The sequence below is a fragment of the Pyrgilauda ruficollis genome, unplaced genomic scaffold (assembly GCF_017590135.1).
Source record: "Pyrgilauda ruficollis isolate IOZ18807 unplaced genomic scaffold, ASM1759013v1 scaffold21, whole genome shotgun sequence".
NCBI classification, from domain to species: domain Eukaryota; kingdom Metazoa; phylum Chordata; class Aves; order Passeriformes; family Passeridae; genus Pyrgilauda; species Pyrgilauda ruficollis.
The window spans coordinates 10,552,050-10,579,496 of NW_024520318.1; the positions used below are offsets into that span (position 1 = coordinate 10,552,050).

The window sequence follows — 27,447 nt, forward strand, 5'->3', positions numbered from 1 at the left end:
AAGACGTATGATACAAATCACCATCTAGATGTGTTTCGCAACTTTTCTTTTTTGTAATTGTTTGGCATGTTCCCCGTTTCCGCGGGCTGGGTAAATCCTTTGTGGGTTTAATCTCTAGCCTGCAGGCACATAAAATACATTGCACAATTTGGCCTTTGCATTTTAAAGAAATCTTTTTTTGTATCTTAAATAGCTGTAGCATCTTTTCTGCCACATGGCAGGATGGTGTTGAGTGAGGAGGGAAGGGACTGGCTTGGTTTATGTTTAATCCCTCTCTCCTACCCAGTATCTCTTGCAAGATTAGTTTTTCCTATGTTAGCAGTGTGTACACTCTGAAATGCAAATAATCCCTGACTATCACTAGCTAATCCTTTTCCTGCTGCATCATCTGCCACCCAGCCTTGCACGCGCTGGCTCTCCCCGTCCCAGTGGGGTCCATGGCCACAGGGTGCTCCTGACCAGTATGAACCTGTCACTGCTGTGTTTGAACAGCTGGGAACAGGGCTCTATTGGCCCAGGGCTCCTAGAGACCTTTTCCTGTGAGGAAACAACCACCTTGGGGCTTTCACTTTTCTTTGTCTGCAAGAACTGAGGGCACGGAGATGGGGAAATGCCAGCAATTCCTGTGGCTTAGGTTGTTACAGGGAGAGCTCAGCACTCGTAAATGTCTGAATAGCAGGAGAAAACTGAATGGCTCTGGAGCAGAGTTCTGAAAAACCTGCTGTGTTTTGGAACAGCCTTATACAGGAGGGGAGACTGGAGAGTCTCCTTCATGGGAGATATCCAGGAAAATGGGTTTAGGTTGTACAGTACTGAACCACTTGGGACTTTCTTTGCCATCCTCCCTGCTAAGCAGATGCATTTATTTTGATGAGGGATTTTGAAAAGAAACCACCTACTTCAGCCTTGATGTTTTGCTGAGTTAAGGTTTCCAGATGTGAACTCACTCCATGAAAATGCTGCATTAGTTTACTGTTGTACTGGGGAACATCTTAAGAGAAATCTAATATTCTCCAAATTAGCACAGTGAATAAGAGCACCTTGTTGTGTTCCAAATACTCATTGCATGGTCACAGCCTCCCTTTTGGAGCCAGCTGCTAGGTTTTGCTCTAGGTTATGGTCACTGTGGGTTGGTCTTTGGGCTGTTCAACTCTTCTGACCTTTGAAAAATAAAATACTGGACTTTATTTACCTAATTTCTGGATGTAATGATTTTAGTTCGGAAGTGAGGGGATTACTACAAAGATGTTCAGTAGATGTGGGAGATGATTTTAAAAAATGACTGAAATGTCAAATTTGGTATAACTCTCAGATTGATCAGGGTCTTGGTTTCAAGTACTGTTCAGTTCCAAGGGTGATGCTTTTATTTAATCCCTCTGCAAGAGTAGGAGGGCTTCTTAGAAAACAGGATGAAACACTTTTATGTCTGTGGTTTTGAGTGCTTCCAGGATTACAGGATGCTGTGAAAAGAATAGCATCTGTTTTGTTAGGTGGGTGTTGGGTGTCCTTTGCAAGAGGGAGTGTGTGCCCAAGAGAAATGAAGGCTTTATTTGTTCAAGTAAATGAAGTGCTCTTTATCTGAATATTTTTGCCTTTGGGGAAGCTAGGATGTAGATTTATGCTCTGCTATTTTACAGCAGGTAAAGGTCTAGGGGTTTTGTCACCATTCTGGAAGCACGGTTGTTGTACAAATGCAGTGGCTGTGCAGTGGCTGGTGCTTTCAGTTACATGTACAAAGCCATCTCCATGTTCCTGGTGTGCCTTTATCCCCAGCTGAACTTCTGCCTCTCCTTTGTTCTGTTCCCCATTCAGTATTCCACTGAACTGAAAAAGCTGTACTGCCAGATCGCCAAGACGTGTCCCATCCAGATCAAAGTGATGACCCCACCGCCTCAGGGAGCTGTCATCAGGGCTATGCCAGTCTACAAGAAAGCTGAACACGTCACTGAAGTGGTCAAACGCTGCCCAAACCACGAGCTGAGCCGCGAGTTCAACGAGGGTAAGGAGGGCAGTGCTGTGCTGGCAGTCCCTCTCCAGAGCTGCTTGGCTGATGAGCGGCCACTGAGGGATGTGACAGCAGCTTCAGAGCAAACCTTCTGGAAACAGACCTCCCTGTGACACCTTGTGCAGCCTTTTATTTCCTGTGCTTGGCAGGAAGGATCATGCAATCAATGCTTTAGCTGTCCCTGTGCCTGCTCGTCCTTGGGAGGAAAGCACTGAAATAAACCTCGTGCCTGCCCCGGTCGGATAGATGTCTGTCCCCGTGGCAGGCACTGCCCCTCTGGCAGCCCTTCTCTGCTCTGCTTTTGCTCCTGCAATGAGAAGCAGCTGTTCTTGTGCTCAGGAATGAGCTTCCATGTGGCTGGGACAGGGATCTAGTAACAGGATGCAATATCATCTCCAGTCCTTAATCCACGCCTCAAAGACGGAGGGGCTGTTTATCTCTGGCAGGGTAATGCTAAGTGCCAGCATCAACTGTAGGCAACGTTCTTCTGCATGTAACACTCCCAGTTCAGTATACATGTTTTAATCTTTTACTTGCTTCTCCTCATGTTAGTGAAGTAGCAGCTGTTTTTAAAATGTCCTTTGGTTTTCTGCAAGCTCACAGGCTGGGTTCCATTTTGTCTTGGTCATTTAAGTTCACTTAAGTTCAGATGAGCATCTGTTTTATTCTACATACATTATTTATCTCCTACTGTAAAAAAACCCTGGGTTGGTGTCAGTTAGCAGGATGTCTTAGGAGTCTGGATCCCATTGCAGGTTACAGTGCAGCCAGCTAGACAAGCCCCAGAAATAAGCAAGGCCTTGGGAGAGTAAAATCAGAGTGGAGTGAGACAATTCTTCAAATCAGTTTTTATATTAAAAAGTGCTTTTCTGACAGGACTGGATTTATTGAGGTTTGACGCTATTCAATAATGGGGTTTTAAGAAAGGAAAAAAATCTATAAATTCTTATTCTGAAATAATTATTTCTGTAGAAATAGACTGTATTATGAGTAGGAAATGAACAGTTAATACACAAAACAAATTCTTGAGATGAACCCATAGCAGGCTTCTCTCCTCACAATTTAGTTGAATGTTGTAGAAACACTAAAGAAAATTTATAGGAAGGAAGCTTTTAATTATTGGAAAGTGGCCTAGGAACCAAGAAGATCAAGTTCCCTTCTGCTGTAAGCAAGCATGATTTTTCAAGCTGACCATTAATTAAATGCATATTTCTTTTGCTTCTTGATTCTTTTTTTTAAGGATCAAGACTGATGGAAGGGAGTAGAAGAGAGCTAGCTAGCTAGATGGGAAAAAGAGTAGGAATTGAGACTTGAAGGAATTTGCTTTGTATATACATTAGAGGGAGGAAAATAAAGGCTTTCAGCTGGTGTGAAAATCCAGCAGGAGTTATCTGCTGGAAGAACTGCTGTGAGCTGCCATTCAGTTCACATTTTGGCTCACTTCTGGGATCTTGGGAAGCCCATGTTCAAGTTTAGCCACAGGTGTTCAGAGTGAGCTTGGGAAAGCCTGTGTTGCCTTTGGTGTCTGGCAGCAGGGATCTTGGGAAGGGATGCTTCAAGGGCTGAGAGGCACCTGTGTGCTCTGATGGACCTCTGGGTCCACATGCATCTCCCTGATGACAGATTTTGCCACTCAGTGCATGACCTTACTGAGCAGTGTCTTGTTTTTTTCCTCTTTGCCTTTGCAGGGCAGATTGCACCTCCCAGCCACCTGATCAGAGTGGAAGGGAACAGCCATGCCCAGTATGTAGAAGACCCCATCACCGGGAGGCAGAGCGTGCTGGTCCCCTACGAGCCACCCCAGGTGTGTTGTGAGCTTGAGCTGGTGGCACCCTGGCATGGAAGGGTTGGGGGTTGTAACCCTGGTCAAAGGAGTTGTGTTCTTGGGCTTTCCCTATCCTCACCACAATGAATCTTCCTTTCTGTCAGAAATGAGCTGTGAAACACCCTCCTTATCCCTTTTAAGGAAGCTCTCTACTGGGGGCCTATTTCATGCTGGTCCACTTACAGCCCAGCTTGGGGAATGAAAGAGGAGGGCTTGGAAAAAGCAGAGCTTTCCATCCACCATCTCTTCTTCTCCACCTTTGTCTCACCAGGTTGGTACTGAGTTCACCACAGTCTTGTACAACTTCATGTGCAACAGCAGCTGCGTTGGAGGGATGAACCGCCGCCCGATCCTTATCATTGTGACCCTGGAAACCAGAGAGTAAGTTGTGCATCATGAGTGTAACCCTTCTTGCCCCTCTTCCACTTAGGACAGCATTCCATCTCCTTAGGAACAACTTAATTCAAGGGGCTGCAGGATATTTCTTAGATCTTTGCAGCTGGGACTTGCCCAGCACCTGGGAAATCCGGGCTGGGCAATGGAAGGTGCGGAGTGTGGTGTGAAGTTGAGAGCTGCTGGCCTGTGTCCGAGATGCCAGCTGATGTTTCTCCTCACCTGTCTTCCCAGTGGGCAAGTCTTGGGCCGCCGATGTTTCGAAGCCCGCATTTGTGCTTGCCCAGGCAGGGACCGCAAGGCAGACGAGGACAGCATCCGCAAGCAGCAAGTGTCCGACAGCACAAAGAATGGTGATGGTACGAAGCGCCGTAAGTAGCTGCAGAGCTGGGCAGATGGGGCTGTCTCTGGGTGCTTGTGCCACCGGGACAGAGTGGTGCTGTGCATGGGCTTGCAGGCAGGAGGGCATCAGGCATCTGTTCTCCCAGGGTGAATCAGCCTAGAAATTGAGCTGGTGTTCACAAAGCTGTGTTTGACAGTCTGGGTGTGTGGGCTCCCTTGCAGCATTGCTGGTGTTAGATTAGCCCTGCCAGTGGTGAGTGGAGGGGGTGTTTATTTGCCACCTTCCAATTGTATGTCTGGAACTCTAACCTTTTGGACCTTTACTGCTTGTTTGGGGTCATGCTGTTATTCTTTGCTTCATCTAGCCAGTGTTCTGTGCTGTGGCAGGTGTCTTCCAGCCACAGGGATCTAGACTGAGGCTGCACACAAACCCTGCTGTGCATTGCAGATGCCCTGGCAAGCAGCCTCTCTGCGCTCTGAAGAGAGCCAAGTCCTCACTGGACATGCAGATGTGGAAATCCACCTTCGGTTTCCCCTGTACTCAGTGAAGGCAGCAGGCACAGATTATGACAGGAGGCAGACAGGAGTGGAGCTTTGTTTTCTCAGTGAGTTCTGCTCCCTGCCAGTGGTCTCACCTTTGTGGATCACTGATTCACCAACAGCTTGTGAGCCTTGTAATACCAAAACTTTCTGTAACTTTCCTGTAAAGAGCCAGTGCTTGTTTGAAGTGTGGCTTGCCAGGGGTTTTGTCATATATCCAGCACTCCTTGGCTGATGTGTTTCCCCAAGTGACATGGCCTGCCAGCATCTGCCTTAAGGAGCCAGGAGCTCTAAGGGCAGTTCTGGAGTGGCTCAGGCAGAGATCCCTTCAGAGCACTACAGATCTGAGCTGGTCATGCACTTCATGTCTCTTTTGTATCTCTTTTTGCCTTTTTCTTCTTTGTATGCTTCTCCCCTCCCTCTCCCCCCCTTTCTTTTTTTTTAATGGGATGCCTTTGGGGTTTCTCTTCCAGCTTTTCGACAAGGAACTCATGGCATACAGATGACATCTATCAAAAAAAGACGCTCCCCAGATGATGAACTCTTGTACTTGCCAGTGAGTTCTCTCTCTTTTTATTTAGCCTATGTTTAGTATCTTAAATGGTGACTTGAGGCTCACCTAGACTTCAGAAATAACTGAGGATGGTGTTGGGGTGTGAAAGAATAATTTTTATTTTCTTTAATTCCATTAGCTACTAATTTTAAATACATATTCCAAATAAAAAATATTGAAAATCCCACTGGGTGCTAAGAATGGCTTGTGCAAGGCATATGAGAATATCTCAAGGGATCTCTCTGTCCTGGTGGAAACGTTATCTTCAAGATCTAACTAGGTTTCCTCCTCTGTCATTTCTGGGTCTGTGGCACATGACCTTTCTCTAGAAAACTGGGTGTTGTCTTACTGATAGGTGGATGCTTCTGTGGCTTTTATGTATATTGCAATTGTAATGCAGTGACAGAAGTGAAATATGCTGTATTAAGTGCAGACTCAGAAGGGGCAAGACTTGTCTCTAATTGGCCATTTAGCAAGTCATGGTGTGCTTGGAGAAGGGAGAGCCAAACCCAGCTCCCAGATTTATGTGCTGTCTTTTCTGAGGGCATGTAAGATTCAGCACCAGATCTGCTTACATCTGAGGCAAGTAAAGACCTTTTCTGTCTAAATAGGTTGGATCAGAATGCTGCTTTTGGCTGGCATAGATCCACGCTGAGCCATATGACAACCCCAAGATGTTCATCAGCCTGCAGTGTGAGATTATCACTCTTCAGCATTATTTGCTGCACCTCTAGAACAGAGCTAGCATTTTTCTTGTGTGAGCATACTGTATAAACAGACTATTTGCATCCTGCTCTGGTTGTTTACTTGACATTTTCAAAGACTTTCTAAGGTGACTATCAATAAGGTCTATAAATGCAGTCCTTTAAAGCTTTTCTTTTCCCCAACCCCCTGTCCTTTTCCTGTGACCCAGGTGAGGGGACGGGAGACGTACGAAATGCTACTGAAGATCAAAGAGTCCCTGGAGCTGATGCAGTTCCTTCCCCAGCACACGATTGAGACCTACCGGCAGCAGCAGCAGCAGCAGCACCAGCACTTGCTCCAGAAGCAGTGAGTACCGGTGTGCTTGCAGCGTCAGTGCAGCGGGGAGAGAGGAGAGAGACACAGAAGGCTTCTGCACGGGTGTTCACAGGGACACGGTGCTCAGCTGAGGGCTGAGCAATTGGACAAAGCAGTTCTGCTTCCCCCAGTGCACGTCCTGACTGCTGGCAAGGTCCCTCTCTAGTCTTTCATCCCACATATTTCATCTTTTGGCCTCGGTGGGTGAATGAGGATGGGCTCAGTGCCTCATTTGGCTTCCAGCCAGATCCCAAGGCAGAGCCATTGACAGCCTGTGGTCAAAAACCTGCTGCATGTGCCCATCCCAGCTGGGGGATTGGTGCGCTCCTGTCCCATCGCTCCATGGGAATGGCAGCAAACATGAGCCATCTCCAGTGCCTTCTCCAGAGTATCCATCTGACCGCCTTGCTAAGAGTGTCTAGAGCTGGGACTGTGAGCACAAGCTCAGCTGAGACCTTGCACCCACTGCAGTGCACTGGAGGGCTGGTGTTCCAGTGGTACAACAACACTTCAGGTTGTTCAGCTGTAAAACAGGCAGCTGAAAGTCAAGAGCAAAGCTGAAAAACAAAAAATTTCCTTTACAGCTAGTGGGCACTTCAGAAAAAGATTCTATACACTCTTCTGAAGTATTGTCAAAAATTGCAGTTTGCCAGATGACTGTTCACATTGCTCATGAGAAATTTTCCATCCTTTCTGAACTCAGCTGGCAGGGGTTGCTCTGTGAGCTGTAAGTGTGAGGAGGATGGGGAAAAGAAAGGCCAAATAGGTGCCTGGGTTCCCAAAGCATTGCAGTCAGAGGCTTGGGCAGAGAATGACTTCCCAGACAGGCAGTAAGCAGGGTCATTCATGGGCATTGCTTCACCTGCTGTCTCGGGTGACAGAAAATGGCCCCTGGGCTGTAGGTGGCTGCCAGGGCAGTGCTCGGATCTCGCATGTCCGGAGGCTGTGGGTATAACTCATTCCTCTGCAGAGGTGAGCGTGGGGCCAAGGCACCACGTAAGTTCCACTTGAGCCTGTAGGGATTTATTTCAGTGCCTTGGCCTTGTCTCAGGACTTCTGCAATCCCACAGCTTTCTGCCAGATCTCTGCATGTGTTCGCATTTCGACCTGTGTGTTTTTAGTGTCAGCTGGAGTCTTGTGGAGGTGTGAGAAAAGCCTTCTGCCAAAATGTCTGGAGCATCCAGGGGCTCTGGACTCTTTTCTTGGGGCACTTAAAAATCTCATTATTGTTATTTACTTTTATCAGTCATCTGCACTGTTTGTATATACTATAGCCTGTATTTACTAGCTGCTAGGCATTGTGGCATTTGTGTGCTCTACTGCTTGTCTTCAAAGCTTCACCTGAACCACAGCCATTTCAGCTGAGAAATGGTTTTGTAAGCAGGAATGGACAGCAGCAGATGACAGCTTTCCTTTGCTGACAGTTGGCTTTGCCATAAACTTTTTTCATTCTTTCTATATCAGTAGAATAGGTTCCTGGCAAAAGAGGTTGTTATTTGTGTTACCTTTAAGACCAGCATGTAGAAGTTCAGCCATTTAATTTAATGAAAATTCTTTTGGCGTGTCTTCTGGCACTTGTCCAGTTATTTACTCATTTTTCTCAGTTGCTGAGTGTGCTCATGCAGGGGAGAAAGATTAAGAGCTTTAAAGGGTGCCAGGAGCATGGAGAAAAATAACTTTTAGTATTTGTCCAGAGCTGCTGCAGTTGTCTCTGTCCACAGCCTGCCATCAGGCAGGGTCCTCTGTGCTGAAATGCATATTCAGGCAACAGTTTCTTAGGTACACTTTGGGGTTTGGTGCTTTTTCCTCAATAGTCCATGGTATGACTTAATATCTGAAGGAATGTGTTCAGGGCAAAGGGATGTTGAAAGTTGCCTTTGGTTCTTCCTTCTCAAAATGGAGCAGCATCCAGAGTCACACCTTGGTGGAGGAACTACTGGATTTTTCAGTTTATTTTTTGGGACAGTGGGTAGCATGGAGAAGCTATCGAGGTGTGTGGAAAGAGTTTTTCCTGTCACTCCAACAACATGGAAAGCTTCATCTTTTTTGAAGAGCAGGAAAAGTAAGGTTGAGATGATCATGGTGAAAGGTAGTTTTAAAAATACAAAACTGTCGTTTTGGAAAACAACTGTATAATGGCTCTCGTGCACATACAGACCAGCATTGCATTTGACAGGCCAGCAGATGCAGCTGTCTGACTGTTCTGGAATAGGAAGGACAAATCTGGTGACAATCAGCATTCTTGTGTCCCACTAGATGACCAAAATACTGCAATGCTCCACATTGTGCCAGGCCACAATATTTCTCTGTCTCATCTCCTCTCTCTGCTTGCTCTTTGTGCATGGTTTTCTCCTATTTACTGTTATTCCAAATACCTTCATGATCATAGGTGGGAAGTTGTTGGTTTTTTTTTTCTTTCCGTTTCTGTTCTTCCTTTTTCACTGTCAAATCCTGGGGCCCTTACTTGAACTGCAGCACACACATTTATTTAGAAGAGTTCATAGTCTGCTACCGTTTGTGTAAAACAGATTTGCCAGATGATTACTGCTGCAAGAGATATCAGGGGTGGCTTATGCTTTGAGGAGGGAATGTTTCCTCATTACCCTGCTGTGAAATGTTTGCCATCAATATTACCACGGAGCTACCTGCATAGTCTTTAAGGGTTTCACTAGAAAACACTTTTTCATGCAGCAGGTTTCACTCTGCTGAGCACTGTTTTCAAAACTGTCTGTATTTCAGTTCCCTGCAGCAGAGAATCACAGAATATTTCAAGGTGGAAGAGACCCATAAAGTTCATAACGCCCAGCCCAACTCCTGTGATTGAAGGGTTTTCACAAAGCCTTCCAATGGCTAGCAAAAAGGGGGCTCTTACATCCAAGTAGGATCTTGTACCCCAGCAAACATTTCTTTCCTATCAGCAGGGCTGCAGCTACGAGCCCACTGGCTGCCTTTCAGTCTGGTGAGCAGCACAACTCACTATCCAAATGAGGAGGAATTAACCTCATTAGTGAGTTGTGACAGAACTGAGCTATCCAATGCCTGGAGTGCTCCAGCTGAGCTGCAGGGATCCCAGTGCTTGCTGTTGTGGGAAGGGGGCTGCTGGGGAAGGCATTCTTTGTACCTTCACCTCATTAATCTCGCTTTTGGTGTGAAAGCTAACAGTGGATTTTTGCATGATTTGGTTTGGTTTTGTAGTGCTGTGCTTGCATGTGAACTCCAGGCACCTGGATAGCGTTCTCACTACAGAATGGCCAAGATGAAAGGAACCAGGTGGAAGTGCTTTATGGATTCTGAGGATACAGTGCCCTCTGCTTCAGCTGGTGGCCCCAGGGACCCCTCAGCTTTTCAAAGGAGAGTAGTTGAGCTGTAATCAGTATGGCCAATAGGCACTGTTTGCCTTCTCTAGCACCAGATTCTGGGTTTGAAGTGATTGTAGTTAGAAATGGACTCAATGGAAGCTGCTACTCCTTTTCCTCTTTGTTGAGTGCTTTCATCTCTCCTAGATTTGTCACTGGAAACATTATCAGGGCCTTATTTGTACCCATGAGACTAGGACAGCATCAGGTTTCTCTATCAACTGGTTGTTTTCCCTTCCTTGCCAAGCACTCGCTTGTGCCTGGGGCTTTCCAGCTTCCTAAATCTCCCTGTTACATACCCTCACTGTAGGTGCTAAGACATCTGCTTTTTCCCTCTTTGAAAGCCCATGCTGTGATCATGAAGGTGGAAAGTAACTGTTTCTCTCTTGGTGGCTGGCAAAGGGTTCTGTACATTCATCTTTTTCTTTTCTCTGGTTTCCTTCTTTACAGTCTCCTTTCGGCCTGCTTCAGGAGTGAACTCACGGACTCAAGGAGAGACCCTCCCAAACAGATCGATGCCATCCTAAAACATTCCAGCCCCCCAAACCCATCAGTATATCCATAAACCGAGTTGGCAGGGTCACTTTGCCCAGCTGGCAGGACTAGGAACAGTGGGGCAAATACACAGCCTGATAGTGGCAGAGTGAATAGTGAGAGTACACTTCTGAAGGGACTCAAACTTTGCAAAAACAACAGACACTTGTACAGACCTCTTAGCTGTAACCCATAGCATTGCGAGGTCGGGAACCACGATGTTGTCTGTCTTGGTGTAACATTTTCCCCTTGGTGTAACATTTTTGTAATGTGTTAATACTCTTCCTTCTTACTTCTGTATTTGTGAAACTCTGTGGGGTTTCTCTGAGCAGGTCTCAATTTTAAAATGCCTCTTGTCTTGTTTAAGTTAAAAAAATGTGTCAATGGACTGGGGGGATGGAAGCAGAGGATACGTGTTTAAATGGTCTGTGATAGTCAATTTGGCCTGTTTCAGTGCTGGCCATGCACTAGTATAAGTAGCTGATGTATTTTGTACTGCTGGACAGGGAGAGGTAATAATTATATGAACTGGCACTGCTAAGAAATCAATATTTTTTTTCTGCAGAAAAGCCCTCAACTTTGGCATCATGAGTTGTTTCCACTTATTTTCAACCCTAAGGGGTCTTGATGTGAAGTACATCAGAATTGTAAGGAAGGCTGTGTGATTTTGACTTTGCACCAGCTTTGCTGACTTTGATCCAGCTTTATTGAACTTAGGGAGTTCCTCCTGACTCTGTGGGCTTGACCCAAGTGGTGAGCTGAATTGTACAAGCTGAATGTGTGGTAGAGTTGTAATGATACCCCTGTGTGCCCAATGTCCCTGTCCCTTTGCAGCCCTGGGTGTAAAGGGTAGAGTGTCCAAAACTCCCTAGTGCCCTAGCTGTGAAAAGGGGTTGGAGCTAGCCCCTCTCCTTACAGATATTCAGAAGTTTAGATGTTGCCTTAACATTTTCATCAGCCCTCCTATCTTTTTCCCCATCTCTCCAAGCCTCAGAGTTCAAAGGAAAGCAGTGTCATCACATGTTGCAGTTGACTCAGCCAAATGGCCTCAGGCCATGTCCACCTTGCCCATTAATCCTGCAACCAGAGGGTCTTGCTAATTGTGTCTGAAGTGCTTCTGGGTTTAGCAAGTCCTGCACAGAAGACTTTTTCTCAGCAAGGACTTGTAAATTCTCACACTGCTTTTATCAAACTCGGTCTCTGAAAGCCGTTCATATTGGACTTGGCTAGGAGGGGTTTGTGCCAAGCCCAGACTGTCACAAAAGAGGAACAATCAACAGGCCGATGACATGCCATGGAGTTAAGCTGGCTATGTTGAGCATGGCACTGGATGGGGATACTTCCAGTGAGGGAGAAGGGATTTGAGGGTGGGCATTTTGCCCACTGAGAGGTGCTCAAACATCTTCACATGAAGAGCAGCCCCTGATGCTGGGAGAGAAGGGCTCTTCAACCCACACTCTCAGGCATTGCTTCTGAGGAACCCTGCAATGTTCACAGCAGTAAGACATAGAAATGTGAGGAAGTTACTGAAGGTACACAGGAACAGTGGCTGGAGAGCAGAGCTTGGTTGCAAATGCCAGTGATCTGCAGCTCCTGAGCAGCTCAGGAGGCTGTATAAATCCTGCTGGGGACCTGTGTTCCCTGCAGTGCAGTCTGCTGGATTTATCTGGGGCAGACACAGCTCTGACAAACGTGAGATTAGGCAGCATGAAGAGAAGGTGCCTCCCAAACACAGAGCAGGCTGCCTGGCCACCCACCAAGGAGAAAAAGCCTGATGCAGTTGGAGAAGACCCTTATCTCTGACCATCACATCATCTGCTTCTAGGCAGCAGAGCAGGGATCTGAGCAGGTGATGACTCGTACTTGACATCTCCTTTAGGAGCCATATCCCATCTCTGGCTATCTCCCATGTCTTAGCAAGACTTGCTCTACCATAGCAGTGTGAAAGAGGGCTGATGGAAAAGAGCCCCCAAAAGCCCGCTGGAGTTCAGAATATCAATAACTTAGCTAATTAAGCACTAGCAGTGCCTACTTCATACAGTTGCAGCTTTACCGTTGTTCCTTGTGTAAAGCTAATCAAAATCAAGTGCCTTGTTACCCTGCCTGGAAATTCCAGGAAGTTCTTTGAGATCACAAAGCAGGTCACTATTGTTCTGTGCCTTTTTATGTGGGAGAAGAAAGGCAATGTGATTCCTTTGCCTGTGAGTGGTGGGAACCTGAACTGTAAATGCAGCCCAGATGTAGGATTATGTTTGGCACTGTTTTCTGCTCTTCCAGTGAAGGTTTATTCCTCGATTTTTGCATTTTCTGCTTCTGGATGGCAATATGGAAGTACTGTGACAGGGAAATACTGATCTGTATTTAGAGCACTGCTCCTGGACCTGTTCACCAGCAGGAAGTTTGAGGAGGCATCCACAGCTTGCACTGGAAGATTCCAGTTCATCATTTGGTGTGGCCTCTAGGAAATGCCTTGTACTGTAATGGGCAATATAACATCTCAGACTTCCACTGAACAGGAATGTAAATTGTTTGTATCCTATTGTTTTCTGGAAAGACTTTCTGATTTGTCTCACTTGGCTGTAAGAGCATGATGATTGTGATGCTGATCTTAGTGGTGACTTGATTTGCTTTCCAACTACCAGGTGGTTATATTAGAAGGTGCTATTCTTTTTTTTCTTTTATCAACTACCTGGAGCTGAAAGCAATTTGAGTTGTTCTGTAGTCTGTCCTCTGCAGATAAAATGAAAACTTTACCCCAGCTGTCTTTTCAGTGCTTCTTTGCCATCTCTGTGTCTTCAGGAAAATAAGCCTTTTCCTTTCAAGGAATAACCAAGTGGACTAATTGGGCCTTATCAGGTACTCAGGTTATATCAGTCTGTGTCAACTACTTGATATATATCCACTCCCTGTATTACAGCTTCATTCCCTGGAGAGCAGATTGCATCCATGGCCTGCCTTGAGAAATTCCCATACCTGAAATCTAAGGGGAGTCATTATTGCCACCCCTGGCCCTGTGCTGTAGTTCCTGTCTGCCCAGTAACTGCTGGAGCTCCTCCTTTCCATGCTCCCAGGGAGGTACCAAGCCTTCAAACCACTGGAGTGATTGAAAAGATGCACTGTTACTTGCTTTAGAATAGAAGCAGTTTGGGATGTGGGGAGTAAGGGCATTTCTCTGCTTTTCAGTGTCCTGCTGCTTCATGGGCCTTCAAATCAGATTAATGACACTGAGCAGCCTCTGTGTCACTTGTGTGCCCTTATTAGACTACATCAGTGACACCCCAGTGTTACACAGCCCTGTGGGAAACCTTGCTTTAAAAACTACTGTCCATGAGCACTCTGGCCTTGTGTCAACCAGGGATATGATCCTTGGTGTGGCTGCTGGAAGGGAGGGCAGACACAGAACTGGACAGCTCTGATTCTTCTTGTGTGTCTCTGCACTGACTGCCTCTGGGTCTGCAGGGACAGCAAACTGCAGGCACAGGGGCTTGGGTGAAATCTTAAACTCTGAGCCTGATCTGCCCAATTGCATTTAATGAACCTTTGATGTAATTTAGGGCTGCTTACATGGCTGTGTGCTCCTCTAGCCAACAAGGACTCTGATCTGCTCAGTCAGGTAGTTGGTCTGTCCCAGCAGTTTGCTGCCTCTGGTGAAGGGCAGCTGTCCAGTGAGCTGGGAAAATGTAGAGTTATACGAGACTGTGAACTGAACTTTGTTCATGTATGGGACAAGAAAGTTCCCTCCTGACCTCTTGTGATGATCAGTATATGCCTTGAAGCATGAGAGACTGATTGCCCTCATAAGAGCTTGCATAACTACAAATGTTATTTGCTAAATAATTACATAGCCTCTTGAAGAGGAAAAACTCAGTTGCAGAAGGTGACTCAGTGCCTTTTGTATCAGACTGTTCCAAGAAGTATAATAGTCTCTTAATTGAAGTCCTTATACCTTGATATTAAAAGGCATTTCATTGGCATTGATATCAAAGAAATGTTAATGCTCTGACTTCTAATCTTTCTTGAGACCTAGTAAGTGAAATTTTAATGAAAATCACTGTGCATGACATTCTTATATCTGTTTTTAAAAATCGAGGAGAAAAAGCAATATATTTTAAATGGGTCCTCAAACACCATGTAGTCCTTGTGCTTAATCCAAAAGCATTTTCTTGTGTTTCTAAGGCTCTTGCTATATTGATGTGTGACATTAATTTTCAATAAAATTTTGCATCTTGGTTTATCTTGAGACTTCTCTTTGGCTAGATGGCCTTTTAAACATGTGCTCTTGTGATGGAATAGCTTAGTTGAAACTAGTGTGGGTACAAAAAAAAATGCTTTTGTTTTCTGTTTTACTCCCTTGAACTTGATGATGTTAATCTTGCCTCTTGTGAGTATGAATGAGATAAGCGTGGAGTCCCTAAGCTATGTGTTAAAGTATGCCTTTATTTTATAAAGTGTTTGTTCTAAAGTCTTGGGCTGGGTTGTCTTTGATTGCTTTTTGTTTTTCTTTTAGCCCCAAGTATTTGTAGTCTCCTAATTAGCTTTGCTGAGGTCACTGTTGGTGGTGGAGAGGGCAAAGATAGGCCCACTGCTGACCTCAAGCAATGCAACTCAGTGTCCTTTGGGAAGCCTTTGTTGATTTGATTTGGAATTTTGCTGTGTTCATTGACCTCCTCACTTGCAGATCATGCAGATTTTGCTGTAAGAGACTCTTCAGGTGTGTGTTAATTTCAGCTGAAGCTCAAGTGCCTGAACACATGAAGTAGAAATACTCATTGGTCCTAAATCCAAAAGCCTTTTGGGCTAAGGGCACTGTGAACTTGATTTGAATTTCATGGCTGCCCTCAACTTTCATAACTGGGGAATTGAAACATCAGATCTGAATCTTCCCCTTCACTCTGAAAAGTCAGGTCTGAACTTCATGGCTCGGTTTCACTTCCCCTTGGGAGCTGCTGCCATTGTTAATATTAATTTGTGAAGCTTCTTGTGCTTTCCACTTCCTTGAGTCTGTGAAGTTTGCTGGATCTTGTCCTGCATCTTCACTGCCAAAGGACAGTTCACACCCTTCTGTACCTCCTGTAATTGTGTAATTAGGTAACATTTCTTCAGGGCCTTAGATACTCTAGCCTGTTAGCATAGATGTTTTCTCCACCCAACACTGCAAGTCTTGAAAGTGCAGGAAGCTGGAGACAATGTAATTGTATGGAACTTGACCTTGAATGCTGAAGGTTTTAATAAATTGTCTAGGAATAAGCCTTTTCTTTCCTTTTACACTTTGCTTATTTGGAGTAATAATTATTTTATTTGCATAGAAGAAAAGCCAGTTCCCAGGAATTGGTGTAACCAGTTATATACCCAGATGGGAACAAGCTTCCCAGTGGGAAATGAGATGGGAATGTGCCCCTGGACACTCAGCGTGGGGTCAGTGTGATAGGCATGCCAGGCTCTGTGGTGAGCTGGGTGACCTCTGCCCTGCAGGGTGACCACAGCTTGAAGGCACTTGTGCCTGGGAAGCAGCACATTTCCCAAACCTTTGCCCAGTCCTCCAAATGCCCCTGGTGCCAGAGAGAGAAAAACCTGCTCCCTTGCGGCATGGCAGTGCTATGCCAATTGTGCTGTTGGACCAGCTTTAATTATAATTTTCTGCATGTCTCACATAGGACCCCACTCCAGATAGGATGCCAAAGCCATAACTCGATCTGGGAGCTGGGCTGCCATTCAGAAGATCCCAGTCTTGGCAGTCTGGATCACTTACATGGCAGGATTGCGGCTGGGACCCTCGGGGCTGGGCAGCAGGGAGCTCTGGCCAGCCTCTCTGGCCCACTCCATGAGAATGCTGAGTGGAGTTTGGGGCTGGATGGACTTGAGGGAGGCTAGTGCTGTTGTCAGGTGGTAGTGGGAACTCAGTCCTCTTTGCAAGCAGCCTGCAGGGTTTGGATACCAGGTTTGCATTAACACCAGCAAAAGCTGCTTGTTGGCATCCCAGGCAGCTCTGACCATCTCAATTGTGGTCCCTAAAGTGCATAGAATCTGTCTTGAGCAAGGAGCCTCTGGCTGTTATAACTACGAATTTTGGAAAAAAACAAGGTGATAAGCCTGACCCAATCTGAAAACTGTTTTTGCAGTCAGGTTTCAGGGGCATTTAGGATGGTTTGAGATGGTTTCCTCAGTTCTTGTTCCTATGAAAAAGTCTTTCACCACAAGGAGAGTTTAACTTAAAAACATTCTTCAAATCTTGGCGCATGTTTGCTGGCATTCCATATATTCTTTTCAACTGAAAAACTTGCATAGACACTTCTCCTTAAATAGAAAGTTTCAACCAAAAATTAAGCTGTCCTTTTTTTTGGTATTTCACTTTTTTAAAGTGCTGAGAATATCTGGGAAACCTCTTATTTCCTGTTGACTCATTCTCCAAGGATCTTTATCTGTGATGCTCCTATGGTATCAGTGATTTCCCATGCCATGTAGCCCCTTGGGTGCACACTCTCAGCAGCCAGCTGCTTTGATCCCTGTCCTAACATCTCCTTGGTTTGCAGGACCTCCATGCAGTCACAGTCCTCCTATGGCTCCAACTCTCCACCACTCAGCAAAATGAACAGCATGAACAAGCTGCCCTCGGTCAGCCAGCTCATCAACCCCCAGCAGCGCAACGCCCTGACCCCAACCACCATCCCTGACAGCATGGGAACCAACAGTAAGAAACTCTTATTCCTCCTTCTCCTGTTGCCTGTGTGCTCCCTGCTAGTCTGGACAAGGAGACTTGGCATCTCCACACGGCTGCTGTTAAGCTGGAGAGCCTGGAGTCATTTGCTGTAAACCTGCGGAGCGAAATAAATATTGCTCGCTGGTGTGCCACGGGGCAAGGCTTCAGCATCCTGCTCAGAGCCTCACAGGGTGATCAGAGCTGCTTCTTGCTGCAGATCTAGCTGGCTGCACTGTCCTCTGGCTTTTGAGACTTGTTTCTTCTTCCTTTCCCAGCAGAGGAGATGCAAGTGTTGGCAGCATTTTTTTCCCTTGGTTCAATTAAGACAGTTCTTAATTTTAGAGGAAGCATCTCGCAGTTCTTTTCCTCCTGGCTGCTGCTGTGTGCTCAGCAGTCCTGTAAATCCAGGATGACAGACATGGTTCTGGGGGCTGAGTTTTGTTGGGGCTTTTTTTGGTTGGTGTTTTGTTTTTTAATTTATTTCAAAACAGCTGGACTCTTGCCCACACCTGTTGCTGAGCCCCTTCTGGTGCTCTTGCTGTCTCTGAAAACAAAGCTGTTTGGCTGCTGTATTAGGTTACTCTGCTGGCTCTGTCCTGCTCGTCTCCTGTGGCTAGGCAAGCCAGGGTTTCTATCCAGCCTGTCTGGGAGGGAAGGTGACGTGATGGTGGCACTTTTCTCCTGTGAGGGGAGAGCTCCAGAAGGACTGTCTCATCTGGTCCTTGGTCCTGCCTGAAACTTCTCATGAGCTCGCCCTGTGCAGAGTTTTACAGGGGATTTCAGGCTGCTTCAGCTGTGGATGCTGTCCTTGGGTGCTGTGCTGGGGGCAAAGCCAGGATCTGGGCATGCCTGGGTAACAATGTGCTCCTCCTTCTTCTCTCCTCCAGTTCCCATGATGGGCACCCACATGGCCATGACCGGTGACATGAATGGCCTCAGCCCCACGCAGGCGCTGCCTCCTCCCCTCTCCATGCCTTCAACGTCCCACTGCACCCCCCCTCCTCCATACCCCTCAGACTGCAGCATCGTCAGGTGAGCGGGAGCAGGCTGCCCGGCACGCTGCCCACACGAAGGGAGCAGAGCCCTTGGGTCTGGAGCCTGAGTGATCCTGGAGCACCGGATCCCACTGGGCTCTTGGCAGTCCTGAGGCTGGCACCCTCTGGGCACCGAGCCTCAAATCCCCACCTCTGAGCAGCTGAGAGAAACAGGGATGTTAGGACTGCAAGAAAGCTGAGGGATGCAGCATCTGTTGGACTGGTGGAGTTTGAGGGTGCCAGGCTGTCTTGCAAACATTTCTTGTTTTTCTTTTTTTCCCCTCTGGCCCCTTGACAAGCCGTGGCTGGGGTCAGAAGCCCCTCTGCCCTTTGTGAGGTCAAACCAGTTGAAAGATGCTGCCCGTGAATGAGGAATCCTTCACACTTAGGGAAGAATGTGCTGATTGGCAGTGCATGATGTGTCTGAGCCCTAGACCCCATGCCTTGCTAAAGCCCTCTGTGCATGCACCAGGCTGCCGTGGGCTCATCCACCTTCTGGGTGACGTGACCTGGCAGGAGGGTCTGTGTGAGCCCTCCTGCCTCAAGACCCAGGCTGTGCAGCACTGGCTCTTAACTTAGGCAAGGTGCTGCCATGAGGGCTGTCTGCTGGGTGCTGAGCTGAAGGACTCCCTCGTTTGTTTGATGTGGCAGCGATGTGGCTTGCTGGCCTGGGATGTCTTGGAGGAGGTCAAGCCAAGGGTGAAAGCTTTGTTTCCTGTTGCTGCAGATTGGCTGAGTGTTTGGTTTTTCTGTGGTTTGGGCTGTTGCAGCCAGGGTGATCCTATTTTCTCTCTCCTTCCTTCCTTCCTCCTCTGCAGCTTCTTAGCGAGGTTGGGCTGCTCATCCTGTGTGGATTATTTCACGACCCAGGGGCTGACCACCATCTATCAGATTGAGCATTACTCCATGGATGTAAGTAACTCCTCACCATTTCCTTTGTTTGCGCTCTTGGCCCTGCCTTAGGAACAGGTCAGAAATCCAAACTCAGTATACTTCTATTTTTACATTATTAGTTTGGTTTAAGGCTGTTGCACATAGAGGAGAGATGTTGTGAGGTAAAGAGAGGCTGGACTTGGGGCCAGCACTGTAACTGCCTTGCCTGGCACAGAGAAAGAGTGTCTCCCCTTCCCCAGCTCTGTCTGTCTGAGCCCCTGAAGTGGCCCCAGCCCACGCGCCTGTTAATTCTGCAAGGCTCGGTTTCAGTTTACACCTCACTTGCCTGCAGACAAGTAGGCTCTCCAGAAGTGGTCTGCAATTTTCCCTGCCTGCTTCTGTTTTCTGGCCTTACCTTAATCATCTTCCCTTGCCACTGGCATCTCATCCCTGTTTGTTGTTCTCACTTTTTTACTCTTGCATGGCTTTTGCCGCAGGGTTGCTGCTTCCTCTCAGGGCCATTGCTCTCTTCTGAGCTGGCTGTCCCATTTTTTTCCCCCCAAAACTTTGGGAGACTGTGGTTTACTGAGCTGTTGCTCCCTAGCATGGGCTGCCTTCCTTCCTGCTGCTGCTCTAATTAGAAAAGCTGACCCAAATTAACTGAAGTTGGTGGCTAATTTTTTCAGAAGCTAATACTGTGTATCCCAGAGTTTAGGTAATGCAATCCTCATGTTTTGCACCAGAAATGATGAGGCCTCAAAGTACAGGTTTTTTAAGGCTACGTGTCGGTTATTAAATTTGGTTACGTTAAAGTAATTAAGACAATTCCTGTTGAGTCACACTCAGAGCTCTGGATACTGGAGCTCAGGCTTGGATTCTAAAATCCTTTTGCAGGCTTTGTAATTAACATGGAAATTTTCAGCCATTGACTTTCAGCAACCCAGCATCCCCCACCGCTGACAGCCAGCAGATCAGCCTGAGGTTGTCTTGGAGGCCTTGCAGTCCAGTTAAGCTTCTAGCTGTAGGTCACTACATCTTATGCATGAACAAGTGTTTTGTGCAACTTAAAAATAGACTTTGTGCCTTCGAAGCAGGCTGTTGCTGCCTCGTGGCCACACATGCCTGTTCCAGAGTGAAGCACCATTTCCAGGAGTAGTGGTTTATCTTCTGCTGCACATCATGGCCCACCTGGGTTTTAGCAGCTTTGGTGGCTCTTGGTGGCCCAGAGGCTGTGTTCACTCCTTGTGAGCCCAGCTTGCCCTGGGATCCCCCTGGGATAAGCCCTAAGTGCTAAGCCCTGCACTTTGCCTTCCAGGATCTGGTGAGCCTCAAGATCCCGGAGCAGTTCCGCCATGCCATCTGGAAGGGCATCCTGGACCACCGGCAGCTCCATGACTTCTCCTCCCCTCCCCACCTGCTGCGCACCCCCAGCGGCGCCTCCACGGTGAGCGTGGGCTCGAGCGAGACGCGCGGGGAGCGGGTCATCGACGCCGTGCGCTTCACGCTGCGCCAAACCATCTCCTTCCCGCCCCGCGACGAGTGGAACGACTTCAACTTCGACATGGATGCCCGGCGCAACAAACAGCAACGCATCAAAGAGGAGGGGGAGTGAGACCCGCAGGCCCCCCTCCACCCCGCCCCAGCCACGAACTGCTCAGCCCTTCATTTGTCTTCCTTCTGCTTGGTACTGCACCCCCGGACGGAGGGCGGAGGGAACCTTCTTGCTCACTCCTGCTAGGTCATGCCCTGGGTGCTGTCTAGGTCATGCTCCTGGACTGCAACCTCCACCCCAGCTCTTGCAAGGGGAAGAGCTGAGCAAAGGGGGAAGGTGGGTGGTATTTCCTTGACTACCGTTGACCTTCTTGAGAAGGCCAACTTGTTTTGTGTTTTCCTTTGGGTAGAGGGCTTCTTTTCTTGACTTTTGAATCCTCACACACCTTGTGGGTGCCCTGACCTGAAACATGTTTCTCTCGCCCAGCTATCCCACTTTGTAAAGCAGGAAGGTTGGAATACAATTCTAAAAAGCCTAAAAAAAAACCAAAACCCTGGGGAAAAAAAAAAAAAACCCAAGCATCCAAGCGCACTACAACAACAAAACCAAATGCAAAAAAACCAAAGCAACCCAACCCTGAACTGACAGTTTATCTGAAAAATAAATGGGAATCAGTCTGCTGAACGCTGCACTTAAACAGCCTCTTCCCATGGAGCTGAGTGCTCTGTTCATGTGTAATATTCTCCAGCGGAGACAGCACATGCACTTTGCTGGGCAGGCCAGCGCTGACAGCACCTGCATCCTGCTTTTGCCTTGTCCCTCGCCTTCTCTGGAAAAACCAAGCCAGCTGTTTCCCCTTGTTTTGGGTATACATTCATATGTGTGTCCTGGTTTGTGTCCCTCAGGCTTGGAAGTGTAAATAAATCTACTGGTCACTTGAATGCTGTCCCCACCTGACCTTTCACAGTATACTGTAATACTGTACATATAACCATATGCCGTAATACTCCTGACATTTAAGCTACAGAATTAGGCTTTGCCATGCAGCCTGCCTAGTTTAGCATAAGGATTTGCCCACCTAGCCTCCAGTTAAATGGAGGAGTGAGAGCTGCACAGCCATTTGTATGACTCCAGCCACCCTAAACTCAGACAACCTTTTGTTTGGATCATGCTACATTACTTGGGAAGAAGAGAGACTCATCTTTAGATACATCTTTAATGGGAGTGAACTGGTTGTGTTTGTTGCTGTAGGTTAAGTGACAAGCAACTAGAAGAATAACCATAAGCTGCCTTAATGCAGAGATAATTTCTGGGAACTATGGGTGTTGTTATCGCAACTAGCCATGTTTACATGAGAAATTGATTTTTCTCTGTTTTTTTCTTTACTGGTTCTACTACAGTCCTGCACTGAGGCATTTCCTCTGCTTTCTAATGGTCCTGTGGATGAATAACTGAGAAATATGTGTTTCACATTTTCATTAGCCAAAGTACTGAGACTCTAAGGTATACAACCTAAGCTGAGGAGCAAGGCTCTGCACAGCTGCTTTCAAGTTGGCTGGTTCTTTGTAACAGTAAGCCTGACTTTTTTTCTTTTTTTTTTTTTTTCTGGGAAAAGATGGAAAAAGCAGCTTAAAGGAAGTATCATACCTTACTACAGCTGAATATTCCTGTCTCAAAGCAGTGGTTGTTTGTGGGCCCTGCTCTGTGTCACAAATTTCATTTAAGTCTGATACGGATAGTATCCTCCATCTGTCTGTTGTGCCAGATCTGTGTTGTATTCAAAGACTGCCTTTTGGTGGCTCTGCAAGCCTGTTTTGGTTAGCTATAAATGGTAATGCCAGATGGTTACACTGTCAAGTTTGTATATAAATATTTTTTGTATGTGTAATTTTTTGTTTTCCTACAGTAAGACATGATCAGATTTATTTCTTTTTGGGAGATGGGGTTTGACAGAACCACAATTAAATGTTATTTGTTTTTCTGTTTTTTAATTATTATTTTTATGCAGAAGGCGTACAGTTACAAATCATGTAACAAACAGCCAGTCACTGGGTAAATATATTTGTATTTTTCATACTGAGATTACTGTGTTACTTTGCAGTTGAGGGGGGAGCGAGCATCTACTGAAAGCCTGTGGTACCATTTTATTTTGTAACACTTCAAAGAGCAGTGTCCTAGATTTCAAAGTATTTAACATGCTCAGTGTGAGAACTTACTATAGCTTGCTACTTTTTTCTATACAAAAACATGAGGGTTGTTCTGCTCTTGACTTGATGCAAGGATTAATTCAGCAGGGCAGTGTTAGAGTGGGGAGAGAGTTAGAGCAGGTACTTTACAAGTTCCTGGAGGTGAATTAGGCTGTACTCTTCTCACCTCCAAGGTTCTGGATCTCCATTGTGTAGTCCTTCTGAGCTGCTTCAGTATTGTACATACACTGATACAAAACACACTGTCATTTTAGGATCTAGGGAGCTTCTGACTATAAAGGTTAATGCATTTAATGCTGTGCCCAGAATCGGTACAAGAATTTCAGCATCTGCTTTTGAACTCAGCGGCGAGATGGAGCTTTTCTGCTGCATCACTAATGATTAAAATATATGCTGTGAAAACCTTTCTACTGTATGTCACTATGGAGCCCACTTCTGTTTAACTGGAATCTCAAGTGAGTTTGAACTGCTGTAGCTTTTGCCCTCCCCTGTAGAGCTGTGATTTTGTTTTGTTTTGATGCATCAAAGTGTTATGGCTTAATGGAGCTAAGAATCTGCCAATGCTTGTAGCAATGACCATGTTACCTGCACCAAGGCGCCTCTTGTGTTTTCGAACACCTTGTTGTTGAAGTGAATGAAAATAAAAGCCAGAACTGAAAATTACACTGAATTCCCAAGCACCTTCTTTTCCTCCCTGTGCTCCTTCTTGGAAATGTCCTCCTCTGAGCAGCTGGGGCTTAGTGCCACCCTTGCCCATGGGTGCAGTTTTCTGTCCCCACAGAATCTATGTGGTCCAAAGTGCCATTGCGCATCCATCTGCTGCCTTTCTGACAGATGCAGCAGGTCAGCTCCCTAAGCCTCTTGCTGAACTGTGAAGTCTTCAGCCTTTGGCATGGCTCTTTTTTGGCCTTTCATCAGATTTGCATATTTTTTTTTCTGAGCAGGGCACCAGTTAGTGCCCCACATTCCATGTCCTGCTGGAGGGAGGGTGTGTGTGCTTGGAGCAGGCAGGGTCAGTGCTGATCTTTGATGGGAAATAACCTTGCACCAAAGGCTTTGTTCATCACCCTATGCATCCTAGCAAAGCCATTTCCTTCTCCTTTGCATCTCAGTTTTTCTTCCAAGGATTTGAAGAAACAGGTCAGAGCTGGTGGGGTGGTTGTTCTGAAGGGGATGGGAATGGAGTCCCCTCCATCAGCTGAGGGCTTCCTTCTGTCCATGGACCACCACATTAACAGCCCAGCTTCATCACTGGTTTTTGACAGGGGCCATATGGCTGTCTTACAGTTTTTATGGATTACGATTGGGGGAGGATGCTTAGGAATGGGGAGAGTGGAAAGAAAACCCCACAAAGGTCTTAAAAGAAGAGGCTGCCCTAACCTCCCTTTGGAGCTGGTTTAATTGGGGTAGAGAATGCCTGTCTGATTTCTTTGGTTCTGATTGCTGTTGCTTTTCCCTTTTCCCAAATTATTAGAGTAGTTGACTACAGATATGAATATCCAGAGGTAACAGCACCCTGGTTGCACTCTGGCAGAATGAATGAATGTGGTATTAAAAATTAGTACGTTGGTCTCAAAAGAGAGAAGTGCTACTAGAACAGCTGTGGGAATTTGCTGTTTCAGCTGACGGATTCTGCCTCTAGATGAGTGAATTGGATCACATAAAACAAGATTTCAGTTTCCAGTGAACAGGTAGGCTTCAAATATGGTTGTCATTTCTGACTGCTGTGATCCACTGCTGAAGTGGGGAACCTCTACATTGCTTAGGTTACAGCAAGGGTTCCAGTGCTGAGGAATCCCAAGCTGCTGCTCTCCCTTTTGCCCTCCACTGATACCCACTGGAATTTTGTCTTTGGATATTGGGATTCTTCATAAGCAAGCACGAAGTTTTCAGGGCAGGGATCCATTACTAGCTTCCAGCTGTGTTTTGCAAGCCTGGGTGGACCTCTGAAGACATGCATGCCCTTCTCTGCTGTTAGTCCTAAGTGTGCTGAAGCTAGCAGTCCCCTGGAATGAAGCTTACCCGGACACAACAAAACCTGGCAAGTGTCTGAGTGGAGCCTGTTGAGGGTGTCTTGCTCATCATGTTCTTCCTGTCCTGTGTGCCTTAGCAAACCCCCTTCCTGATGGCAAAGCAGCTGCCTGTGCCATGGGGGAAGGATTGCAGGACCTGGCCTCCTACTCTGCCTCTTCCCACGTTGTTTCTCCATGGGAAAACCACGTGGGCAGCCCAGCCCTGCGCCGAGTCAGAGCTCGGGCTGTTTGCCCTTCTGATTTACTGAGCTATGGAGTGTGTACCTCTTGTCACTGTGGGGGTTAGTGGGGAGCCATGGCAGGCCCTGCAGGGCTGCTGTGCCTGTGCTGAGCTTGTGCCATAGAGGTTTGGCAAACCGCTCTGTCTGCCTGCCAGGCTCCAGCTGGTGGTTTCTGGGTCCTGAGTTGTTTTGCCTCTCTGTGACCCATGGCAGAATTGTCTTCCTGAGCACACAGCAGAAGGTGGAGGCTGGAGTTTTGGAGCCTCATTGTTGATATTTGGATACACTGGCCATGAAGGTCAGATAAACAGGAAGGAAGATAATCTCTATGCTCTGTTGGCAAGGACTGGCTGTGGCTTTCTCCCAGCTTGCTTCCCTAAGATGAAGGAGCCAAAATTTTTTCAGAGGTATATGGTAGTTGTCCTTTGCCCTGCTGCTGGGTGAGCATTGCTATGGACTTCCTTGGCTCAGACTGGTCAAAGTCGTTTTTGGGGGAGGGTTTGGAGGATTAACTGGTTTTGTTAAAATGTTTTTACTTCCTTGCAAACACCCCTGGTGTCATATGGTTTATTCTTAGGAACATCAGCTCTGCCTTCATGAAATAAGCCAGGTGCCTGGGGCCATAGGTGAGAAAAGGAAAGACTTTGTGGGATTAGGGGGCAGGAGAAGCAGGAACTGGGGCAGGACAAGGGATCTGCAGCTACAGGTCCAGGGCATAGATGAACACTGAGAGGTATCACTGAGGGTGGTATACAGTGGCTGTGTACCTACAGCATTGAAGCCAAGGTCTGAAGGGTCCCTGCTACACCTGAGGGCATTGATTGTGCCCAGTGTGCTTCTGTCCTGGTGACTGCAGTCACAGCAGTGCCATGCCCACCCTGCTCCCACAGCAATATCCATAAGAGGCCCAGGGACCACTGGATTTCGATTTGAGTGCTCTAAGAGTGTTTGGGGAGCCTTTCAGCTGATTTTCTCACCAGTGTTGCAGTGCACTGCCCTTTGCCTTTGTGGTAATGTGGGCACAGCAGCCAGTGGCTTTTTGACTGTGCCACTTCCCAAAGTGGATGATGGGGATACGTGCTCCAACAGGAGGTGTGTGCCTGCTGGCATGCTCAGCAATTACTCACCAGCAGCTGGGCTGATACCAACCATTACAGCATGCAAGGGAGATGCTTACATTGTCTCTCCCAACAGCCTAGGGTAGGAGATTAGGCTCTTTGCATCAGCAGTGGCAAGAAAGTCCCAGGGGAGCCATTCAGGGCATATTAGATTCCCACTCTGAATCATGCCCTGGAAGAAGCAGTCTCATTATTGCCTGCATCAAGGCCAAGGGAAGACTAAGCTTGTTAGTTAATATTTAGCAGAATGGCTCTGTCTGTACAATCAGCTTTGCTGAGTTCTGAAAGCTTGAGAGACACCGTCATGGCACAGCCATGTGCAGCAAAGAAACTGAGGCTAAGGGGCTAAGGGGGAACAATGAAACAAACCAGCAAGCCTGGGGAGGAGGTGGTGCTTTTCCTCTTCTGTTCAGCTGCCAGCAGTCTCAAAATGAGAGTCTTGGAGCAGGCTAAAACAAAAAAAAAAAAAAAAAAAAAAAAAAAAGGAAAAAAGGAGAGAGAGAAGAGAAACAAATCCAAACTTGTATTTAAAAAAAAGAAATCGAGACAAGCTGAGAGCTGGCTGCACAGAAGCCAGGACTCTCCCGTGTCCATCGTCTCCCGCCGCGTGGGCTCCCTGTCGAGGGGATTTGCGAGGCAAAAAAATCACAAAAATCACAAAGCGGGAAGAGCGCAAAGCGCTGCCGGGCAGCCACTGCCCCCTGGCGGCCCCGCAGCCTCAGCCCGGGGTGCGGGCTCCGCTCCAGCCCCGGGGACCCGCGCGTCCCCCGGGCCACCTCCGGCGCTCACCGCGTGGGCACGAGTTTATAAACCCGCCTCTTCTCGCCCCCTGCACCCCACGTGCAAGGGCAGCAGCAGCAGCTCCTGTTTGTTTATCTTACATGGGCGGAATAAGCAAGTGACTTGTTGGTGTTGCAAAACAAATCTTCCTGCGGCCGCCTCTTGGGAAAGCTGCTGCTCTCCTGCCCTTTGCCGTGCACATGGGGGATCCCCCAGTGTTGTGCCCATCCCAACCCAGTCCAGCACAAATGAGAAATTTGGAAGATGCAGACCAAAACCCATCACCTGCCAAACCAGGAGAGATGATTCCTCTGACCCCAGGCATCCCTTGGGTGCGAGAAGCCTGAAGCTGTGCCCTTAGCTGGTGAGCCTCTGCCCAGAGATG

At 47.1% G+C, this 27,447-nt stretch overlaps 1 protein-coding gene across 8 annotated transcripts in view; it reads left to right on the forward strand.

The window, feature by feature from the left end:
- TP63 (tumor protein p63) overlaps positions 1–23,562 on the forward strand; it is a 103,071-nt gene extending 79,509 nt beyond the window's left edge. For 4 of the 8 annotated variants that reach the window (XM_041467844.1, XM_041467846.1, XM_041467847.1 and 1 more), the window contains exons 6-15: positions 1,813–1,999; positions 3,694–3,809; positions 4,102–4,211; positions 4,458–4,594; positions 5,579–5,661; positions 6,572–6,708; positions 17,138–17,295; positions 18,192–18,336; positions 19,157–19,250; positions 20,527–23,562. In XM_041467844.1, coding sequence (XP_041323778.1) covers positions 1,813–1,999; positions 3,694–3,809; positions 4,102–4,211; positions 4,458–4,594; positions 5,579–5,661; positions 6,572–6,708; positions 17,138–17,295; positions 18,192–18,336; positions 19,157–19,250; positions 20,527–20,823 — 1,464 coding nt within the window. In that variant the 3' untranslated portion in view covers positions 20,824–23,562. Of the gene's footprint in view, positions 1–1,812; positions 2,000–3,693; positions 3,810–4,101; positions 4,212–4,457; positions 4,595–5,578; positions 5,662–6,571; positions 6,709–10,523; positions 15,829–17,137; positions 17,296–18,191; positions 18,337–19,156; positions 19,251–20,526 lie in introns of those variants that run through there. The other 4 variants (XM_041467845.1, XM_041467850.1, XM_041467851.1 and 1 more) reach the window with 4 other exon arrangements.
- The last annotated feature ends 3,885 nt before the right edge of the window (positions 23,563–27,447 follow it).